The sequence below is a fragment of the Plasmodium reichenowi genome, chromosome 14 (genome assembly GCF_001601855.1).
Source record: "Plasmodium reichenowi strain SY57 chromosome 14, whole genome shotgun sequence".
Lineage (NCBI taxonomy): Eukaryota > Apicomplexa > Aconoidasida > Haemosporida > Plasmodiidae > Plasmodium > Plasmodium reichenowi.
In genome coordinates, this window is record NC_033659.1 from 2,893,609 (window position 1) to 2,904,435 (window position 10,827).

At 18.9% G+C, this 10,827-nt stretch overlaps 2 protein-coding genes across 2 annotated transcripts in view; both read left to right on the forward strand.

Annotated features, from left to right (window-relative positions):
- Positions 1-1,815: 1,815 nt before the first annotated feature.
- Positions 1,816-9,034, forward strand: PRSY57_1471400 (histone deacetylase, putative; the record flags this gene model as incomplete). Its single annotated transcript, XM_020115381.1, has 2 exons — positions 1,816-8,849; positions 8,977-9,034. 2 exons carry the CDS (start codon positions 1,816-1,818, stop codon positions 9,032-9,034), a joined length of 7,092 nt encoding a protein of 2,363 aa, XP_019970038.1.
- A 1,525-nt stretch (positions 9,035-10,559) lies between these two features.
- The window catches only part of PRSY57_1471500 (putative membrane protein), a gene marked incomplete at both ends in the record, with an annotated part of 3,002 nt that continues 2,734 nt past the window's right edge, over positions 10,560-10,827 (forward strand). Inside the window, one exon of the mRNA XM_020115382.1 lies at positions 10,560-10,764. Within this exon, the coding sequence (XP_019970039.1) occupies positions 10,560-10,764 (205 nt within the window). The remainder of the gene's footprint in view (positions 10,765-10,827) is intronic.

Here is a 10,827-nt window from a genome sequence, read left to right on the forward strand (position 1 = left end):
TTTTATAAATATGATTATATAGGTCCCTCATACGGACAAAAAAACAAAGAAAATTAAATAAACAAACGAGTACGTATGATGTTAACCTCTTTCATCAGCTTCTTTCCTTTTTTCTTATTTGTTTTATTTTGTGTACTCCTAAAAATAATAAAAACTAATAAATATTGGAACAGGAATAAAGTATTATATGTACGCTTTTGACGAATTCAAAAATATAGATAGATATATATATATATCACATATTACTAGGAAAAAATAAGTACACGGGAAAATAATTTATATATAAAAAAAAAGAAAAAATAATAATAAAAAAAAGAAAAACATAATAAAATAAATAAAAAGAAAAGATATTATATATCATAATATTATATTTAAAAATATATTTTTTATACATATATATATTTTATTTACATGGAAAAAATTAAAAAAAGTTTATATTTATTATATTTATATAAACATATATTTTATATAAAATATATATAAAATATTTCTTTTCTTTTCTTTTTTTTTTTTTTAATTATAAAATTATTTTATAATTTTAATAAATTATATATTTTATTTTTACTTTTACTTTTAATTTTAATTTTACTTTAAATTTTAATTTTACTTTAAATTTTACTTTTACTTTAAATTTTACTTTTACTTTTAATTTTATATTAAAATAAAAAATTTGCTACATCTTTTTTTTTTTTTTTTCAGATATGAAAATATAATTCTTCTTTATATATTAATTAAAATATATATTTAGTAGTAATTATTCTGAATATAAAAATAATAATATTATTATATATACTTGTTATTTTTTATATTAAAAAAAATATATATATATATATATAATAATATATACATAATAATATATATATATATATATATATATATATATATAAATATATTATTATATGTTTTTTATATATTATATTATATTATATATAATATTAATATATTAATGAATGGCACTTACAATATTATATACAGATATATATATAAAATAAATATATATATTATATTATATATATATATATATATATATATATATATATATATATATATATATATATATATTATATTTATATGTTTATATTTATTCCATAGAATAATAAAAAAAAAATAAAAAATAAGAAAAAAGTAAAAAATAAAAAAAAAAAAAAAAAATAATACAGAGTGATAATTGATAGTATATAAATTATTAAGATCTGTTATATATATAATATTTAGGGGAATATATTTTTTGATAGTACATGCTTATTATATATATATGAATACGGATCTTATGTTTATATAAATATATATATATATTATTATATATATATATATATATATATCCATATATATTTTATAATATATATTATTTTTTTTTCTTTTTGACATGTTTGTAATTTATATTATATAGAAATATTGTTCTTTTATATTTATGTGGTTCTTTTAAGGAAAATGAAAAAAAAAAAAAAATTATAAAAAATATAAAAATTATAAAAATTATAAAAATTACAAAAAATACAAAAAATACAAAAAAAAAAAAAAAAAGGACAAAAAATATAAAAAATAATAAATGTATATTATATATATATTTAAAAATATAATGAAAGCAATATATGATATGCACTTGTAGACACATATACAGATTAAATAGAACCTATACATATATACATATATATATATATATATATATATATATATATATATATATATATATATATATATATATATGTGTTTATTTATTTATATATTTTTTTTTTATATATATTTTATTTTATTTTATTTTATTTTTTTTAATTATACTTGTGTAAATGTTTGTACATTATTTTATTACATAAAATGGATATCGTTAAAGATAAAAGGAATATTCGTTATGAATACGAATTAGATAAAATAAAAAAGAAGAAGAAGGATAACCTTTTAATTTTGAATATATTGTATAATAAGATAAATTATATATGTTATATATTAAAAAGCAATTATAGAGATATATTGAATGATATAAACTTTGAGAATAGGACAGCTATAGAAATATGTTTATATTATTGTAAATCATATGTATTATTTTTATTATTATTTTATCCATATTTGCATAATTATATAAGAATTTTAAAAAATAATGATTTACGATTATATAAAAATTTTTATAAGTATATATTAAAAAGACGGAATAATTTCCATATCTTATTATTAAAATATAGAATACTTGAGTGTATGAAATTAAAAGATAAGAATGTTCATGATTTAAATAGTATTAGCTACATGGACGTGTATAATATAAATAGATATATGAATGATGAAGATGGTGTAGAGATATATGATTATTTACCTAAATATTCGTATAAAAATAATAATATGAATAATTTACTATTATTAAATGTATATTTTAAGGATATCATGTCTAAGAACAATTTCATATGTATTCTTTTTTCAAGAATATATATAAAAAAATATCATAAAAAAATATTCCGTATACTTTTGCTTATACTCTTTTATTTTTCCTTACCTACTTTTCCTTTCTCTAAAAAATTCTTTATCACATATCATAATTGGAGGGTTACAAAAAAAAATGAAATTAAAGATGAAAATAAGGAGAACGACACAAATACAAGAAGAAAAAATAACAATACTTATGATAATATTTACCCAAATATATTAAATGATAAGGATGAAGAAAAATTGATTGAGGATAATAAGAATATATCTAAAAATAATGTTAACGTACAAGATGTAGAACAGGGCGTAGTTTATGGTACAGAAGAAATATTAAACAATGAGAATAAAAGAATGGGTGGTATGCAAGCCAAGAATATAAACAAGAAAAAAGGTACAGAAAAAAAAAAAGATATGGATGAGAACTTATCTTTTTATTGTAGAAGAAAATATTTCGTTACACCTTTCTTTGAACATATTAATATTCCTACAATACATATTAATGACTATTTCTCTAATCGTAAGAAAATTTTTAAAAGACCGGAATTTAAGGTTGTTAATAAAAAGAAGGAAAAAAAAAAGAAAGACAATACAAATAAAGACAATACAAATAAAGACAATACAAATAAAGACAATACAAATAAAAACAATACAAATAAAAACAATACAAATAAAGACAATACAAATAAAAACAATACAAATAAAAATGACAGTAATTATGATAATAATAGAGATCATTATAATAAATCCAGAACATATGAAGAGAACAATATGTATAATTCAGATAGTAGCAGCAGCGTGTCGAGCAACTTAAGTGATGATATTCTTTCCGATGTCGAAGATGAAAATATGCTGAAAGAATTATTCAAAAACGAAAATAAGATATATTCAAAGGAAGAGAGTAAAATGAATGATAATGAAAAAGAAAGAAATAGAAACAATTTAATGAAAGAGAAGAAATATTTATTAAATGAAAAATTGAAAGATATGGATAGTAATTATTCTAGATCTACTTTAAAAGATTTGAAGAACGATTTTTTCCAAATGAACATAAAAGAATATGATTTGTATGATGATAATAATATAATAAGAAGAATATATAAAAAAGAGAATAATATTATAGATAGCTTTAAATTAAAGAAAGAACCATTTGTTAGCGAATTATGGATTAATGTAATAAACTTTAATGAGGTGGATGATAATAAAAATACATTGATACATAAGGCTTGTCTTGTAGGTAATCTGAATATTATATATATTTTATTATATTTAAATGTAGATCTTTTTATATATAATTATAAGAATGAATTACCGATACATTGTACAATTTATAATTGCGATAAATATATTTTTCTATTACTTTTACATAATACAATTGAATGCATATTTTATGTATTATTGGAAGAATATACAAAATGGAAGAAAAATAATAAGATGTTAAATAAAAAGACAAAAAGCGAAAAAATGAAAATTAAAAATAGAAAAAATAAATTGAAAAAAAAAAAAAAAAATAAAAAAAAAAAAAAAAAAAAAAAAAAAAAAAAAAAAAAAATAAATAAAAGCAGAATGCATAAAATGAGAATAAATAAAAATAAAATAAATAAAAATAAAATAAATAAAAATAAAATAAATAACAACAATAAGAAGAAGAATAACAACAAAAACAACAAAAATAACAAAAACAACAACAAAAAGAGCAATCAAAATGTACAAAATGTACAAAATGTACAAAATGCACAAAATGTACAAAATGTACAAAATGTACAAAATGTACAAAATGCACAAAATGTACAAAATGCACAAAATGTACAAAATGTACAAAATGCACAAAATGTACAAAATGCACAAAATGTACATAATAACAGCAATGCCTTTGCTAATGCTCATGGAATAGAGAAAAATTTTAATTTTCAAAAAAATGAAGAAAATAAAATCTCGTCTTCTATATTTCTCACACAGGGGAAGGAAGAACATAAATTATTTATGGACGGTACCAATATGTATGAAGAAAATAACATTGGCTCATTTAATACAAGCGAAAAACATGACGAGAATAATGAGATAGAAAAAGAAATGTATAAAAAAAGAGAAATGTATAAAAAATATGTTAAAAATGGGAAATTCTTTTATTATAAAGTCATAAATTGCAAATTCCTTTATAATGTAATACAATTATATTTAAGTGTTATTGTTAAAATAATTGAATTAGGGAATTTTGAATTTTTAAAAATACTTTTTAATTATAATAGTTCTATATTTTCGTATATCTTCTTAAATAAAAATATGTTTTCTTTTTTATGTTCAACAGCTTGTATGTACAATTGTTTGAATGCTTTTATTTTTTATTGTGATAATATTATAAAGTGGTCTGTATTTGAAAAATATGTGGAGGAGCAAAAACTCAAATTTTCAGAAAGAACAAAGAAAAGGAAAAATGTATCGGCATATGGAACGAATAATAATGATGAATACCAATATGGTTTTTATGATATGAATGAGGTTGATATTAATAATGAGAAGAAAAGAAACGAATTCCAAAATAATAATCTTTTTCAAACTGGTCCTTGTACTAACATAAAAAAGAATAAAACCAATTGGGACACATCTACAGGTACTCCTTTTTTTATAAATACTTATGAAAAAATTGAAAATGTACATCAAGAGGATTATTTTAATGTCTTGAAGAGCGCACCTTATATAATTAACAACACAAGGATGAGTGGCATTGACAACAATATGGGTGGTGAGAACAATATAGGTGGTGAGAACATTATAAGTGGTGATAACAATATGGGTGGTGAGAACAATTTAAGTGGTGAGAACAATTTAAGTGGTGATAGCATTATAAGTGGTGATAGCATTATAAGTGGTGATAGCATTATAAGTGGTGATAGCATTATAAGTGATGAGAACAATATAAGTGGTGAGAACATTATAATTAATCAGAACAGTATATGTTATCCGAACAGTATATGTTATCAGAACAGTATGTATAATCAGAACAATATGTATAATCAGAACAATATGTATAATCAGAACAATATGTATAATCAGAACAATATGTATAATCAGAACAATATGTATAATCAGAACAATGTGTATAATCAGAACAATGTGCATAATCAGAACAATGTGCATAATCAGAACAATGTGCATAATCAGAACAATGTGCATAATCAGAACAATGTGCATAATCAGAACCATATGTATAATCAGAACAATGTGTATTATGAGAAGGATATATATAATGTTAATAATTACAACCTTTGTAATAATATGCTTTATCATTACTTCATGAATAACAATACTGTAAATCATAGATTCCTTAATATATCCAATTTTAATTTTAATGATCCATTTGTATATTCAATTAGTACCTGCAGAGCGAATGATCCATTAGGAACGTCTTGCGAAATAATATATAAAAAAGGGAATAGAGGTTTGATTAATAATGATATTGTTAAAAAGTGCATTAATAAAAATAATAGCATAAAAATATTTTTCTCAAAAGAATGCTTTAAACATATATTCGTTCCAGAACCATGCGATCATCCATATGAAAGAAATAAATTAAAAAATAATATTCCAGAAAATTCTACAAGATTAGATGTACTAATATCTAATAAACATGGTATCTTAAATATAAATACGTTTGCTAAATTTAAAGTTAAATGTGTTGATAGGAAAGCGACAGTGAATGATATATTAAGAGTACATGATGTTTCGTATTTAAAATTTATCATAAATAAAATGAAGAATTTTAAAATGTCAGATGATGATCTTATGTATTTCGATGATTTCTTGACAAAAGCAAAAAAGAAATTTAAAAATTATTTATTAACAAATAATGATAATGAAAATACAGGAAATCAAAATAACCCTATACAACAGAATGAGGCTTTACAAACATTTCATTTAATTAATAAAAAAAATGAAATAGAAAAATTGATGTTAATTGACATGAATAATAAGCTTATGGAAAATAGAGATTTGTATATACAAAATTATTTATCTAATATTCGTACACCTATGCATGCAAATTTAAAAGATACAACATTACTTCCGATGGAACTAAAGAAAAAATTAAACGAGAATGATTTTAAAGATTATAATGATGATACAGAGAATTATGAACCTGAAAAATATGTATATATGGAAAATGGTATCAGGATGAATGTATTAACAGATGAAGGTTTAACAGAAGCAGCTAATGTACTTTATATTAATAATAGTATTCTTTATAATAATAATATATTTTTTAATAATAATTTACTTTATAATAATAATATACTTATGAGTGAAAAGAACACGGGATATACTTTTTTTTTTGATAATGAACATATTGATAGTATAAATAAATCAGGAACGAATTTAAATATACAAGACAAAATATCAAGCTATAATATTAATATGAGGGAAAAAGATGCTAATTTAAAAAATAAAAAATGGAATAATGATAAAATAGAAAAATTATTGTTAGTAGATAATGATACCTTTGTTAATAAATATTCTTTTAATTGTGCTCTTAGTGCTAGTGGAGTTGTTTTGAAAGCAGTAGATTATGTACATAAACAAAAGAAAATCGTCAATTGTGGATATGAAAAATTGAAAAAATGCAAAAAATGTAAGAAATGTAAGAAATGTAAGAAATGGAAAAAATGGAAAAACTGCAAAAAATGTAAAGAATGTGAAGAATGTAAAAAATACAGAATACAAAACAATAGTATCCTTCCAAATAATAGGAAGAAAATATTTTGTGTTGTACGTCCGCCTGGTCATCATTTAGGTACATTTGGTGCTGCTCAATTTAATTTAACTGATGAGGATGTTGCTGCAGGTAGCCAAGGTTTTTGTATATTAAACAATGTAGCTGTTGGTCTAGCTTATGCAAAATATACTTATGAAAAATTTGAACGTATTGCGATTATAGATTTTGATGTTCATCATGGTAATGGTACAGAACAAATTATAAGAAATTTAGGATTAAAAAAATTAAGCATAAATGAATATATAGATATATATAGTTGGAAAGGGTGGAAAGATAATAATGATAAGAAAAATGTATTTTTTAGTTCTGTACATGCATATGATGGATATTTTTATCCAGGTACAGGATATGATACGGTTGAACTAGAACCTTATATAATAAATGTTACATTAAAAAAAAATATCTCTTCACTTGAATTTCTAAATTTATTTCATAATAATATATTAATACATCTTTATTATTTTAAACCAGATTTATTATTTTTATCTGCTGGATTTGATGGACATCAACTCGATTATGTAAATAATGGATTTGTAAAAAAAAACACATCAACATATTTTTATTTAACAAAACTTGTCTTATCATTACAAAACAAATTGAATTTCCCTATCATCAGTGTTCTGGAGGGGGGGTATAATACTTCAAATGACATGGCGTCTGTTTTTAGTCTCTCTGTGCTTGAACATGTTTTGTCGTTTTATTATAACGATATAAGTTTTTTTAGAAAAAAAGAAATAAAATTAAAAGACATGAGAAAGAATATTGTAAGAATGAAAATATATGAGAATGATTTGAAAAAATATAAGAATGATTTGAAAAGATATAAGAATGATTTGAAATTATTTAAGGATGATTTGAAAAAAAATAAGAATGTTTTTAAAAATTATAAGAATGATTTGAAATTATTTAAGAATGATTTTAAAAAATATAAGAATGATTTGAAATTATTTAAGGATGATTTTAAAAAATATAAGTATGATTTTAAAAATTATTGTGATTTCACCAATTGCTATGATTTGAACAAATGTTTTGATGATTTTACTAATTATTATGACGATTTTAATAAATATTATGATAATTTAAATGTTGATGAGCATACGAAAAATAAGCAGACTAGTGTTCCATCTAGTACAAACAAAAAGGACACTAGCATAAAAACATGTAATACAAATATAATAGATAATGTGAAAAAACAAATCAAAAAGAGTGAAAAAGAAAATAAAAAAATTAAGGAAACGCCTACTTTATACTTTCCATTTATATGTATAGGAAAAAAGAAAATATTAAATATGTTCGAATGTTATTTTTCTGTTTTTAAAGAAAAAACAAGAGAAACACAAAATCTAAATTTATTGTATAAACTAATGGAATATAATAATTTCTTGAAAATATATGATTTAAGAAATATAGATATGAAAAATAAAATGCATAAATTTAGGCACACACATAAAGCTGTTTTGAAAAATCTTCTATTAGAAAGTAATTATGATTATTCAAAAATGAAATGTATAATATTACCAAGTAATTGTTATTTTTATGAATTATTAAGTCATCTTAAAATTAAAGGAGTAAGTATGAAATCTAAAACACCTACAAAATTAGATTATAAATTCTTTTCAGCAATCAACAATCCTTACGATTTTAATAAACTTGATCTTGATAAGTTTAAAAGGTAAAGTATAGCAACATACATCATATGTGTATCATAAATATATATATATATAAATAAATATATTTATATATTTATATATTGATATATTTATATATTCATTTATTTTTTTTATTTTTTTTTTCTGCAGACACCCCAAGAAGGATTTCGAATTAATAAATTTCTGGAATGAGGAAACCAAATTTTAAAGCATCAAAAAAATGTCTAATTAAATAAATAGTTTCTTTTTTTATTACATCCCTATTCATATCATCTCACATATATAAATATATATATATATATATATATATATATATATATATATATATATTTAATTAACAAATTAAAAGAATGTGTCAAGAAAACAAAGTGTGAGAAACACTTGATATATATATATATATATATATATATATATATATATATATATTTTATATATTTTGTATATATATATATATATGTTTAATTATGAGAGAACAATATTTCATATAATATTTAAATTAAAAAAAAAAAAAAAAAAAAAAAAAAAAACTATTAGAACGATTTATTTTTTTATATTTGACCATTTATTATTTTCCTATTCTCGTAAATATTTGAAAAAAATATTTTTTATACCAATTAAATATATATATATATATATATATATATATTTTTAATTCATTATATTTTTGATTTGATAGATTTAATAATTAAGATAATGTTGTTTTTTTACATCATTTTCTTTTACCTTTTTAACTACATGTATTTTATTTTTTTATTATGTTCTGTGATTCGTTTTAATATTCTTATAATTTTATTTTTATTATGTTCTATTTATTTTAATTTCTTTTTCTTTCTTCGTGAAGTTTGAAATGATAATGAAGCATTATCATATATACTTAAATATATTATAATTTCAATCTTCATTTATTTTATTTTATTTTATATTATTTTTTGTTAAATATTTGTATATCTATATATATATATATATATTATATGTATATATATATATTTTTTTTTTCTTTTTTTTGAGTTTATATTATCGCAATAATATAAATTAAATATTTATATATATAATATTATATATATATATATATATATATATATATATGTAGTGAATTATATATAAATATATATTATTATATATATATATATATATTAATTATGTACATGTGAATGTTTTAATTATTATATATATATATATATATATAATATTTAGATTAAAGAAAAAAAAAAAAAAGAAAAAAAACTACAAATAATTTAAAAATATAACTATTATATAAAATATAAATATGACAATACAAAATCTTTTATAAAATTTAATTTTCTTTAACAATTTACAAAATTATATATGTTAATTTTAATTTAAACTTAAAATATAAATAAATAAAGATTTTATAAAATAAAAATATATATACTTTTATATATATATTATATATATATATATAAATTTTTTTTTTTCTTCTTATCTTAGAAAAGAGTTTATTAAAATTATTGTAAAAAAATGATGAAAAATTATGATAATTTTTTATATAAAAGAACAGAAGAAAAATAACTGAAAAAAAAAAAAAAATAAAATATAATAAAACATTTAGAGGAACATATAATAAATATATTATTACAATATATATATATATATATATATATATATATATATATATATTATACTATTATAATATAAAGAGGAATTATAAAAACGTGGTTTTTAAAAAGAAATATATATAAAAAATAAAATAAAATAAAAATGTCATTTTAAAAATGAAATTAAAGAGTTATTACTTTTATATAGATATAATATTATTAATATTTATTTTATATTTGAAGAGATGTTGTAAAGGATATGTTTTGAATGTAAACGTTGTCGATAAAGATGACTTATTTGTTTTTTTGTATAAAAATGAACATTTACTAGCTTCAAGTTATTATAATTTAAAACCCTCCTATTTCTTTTCTTTCGACGAAGGTAAACATTGAAAGAAAAAAGATATATATATATATATATATATATATATATATATATATTTAC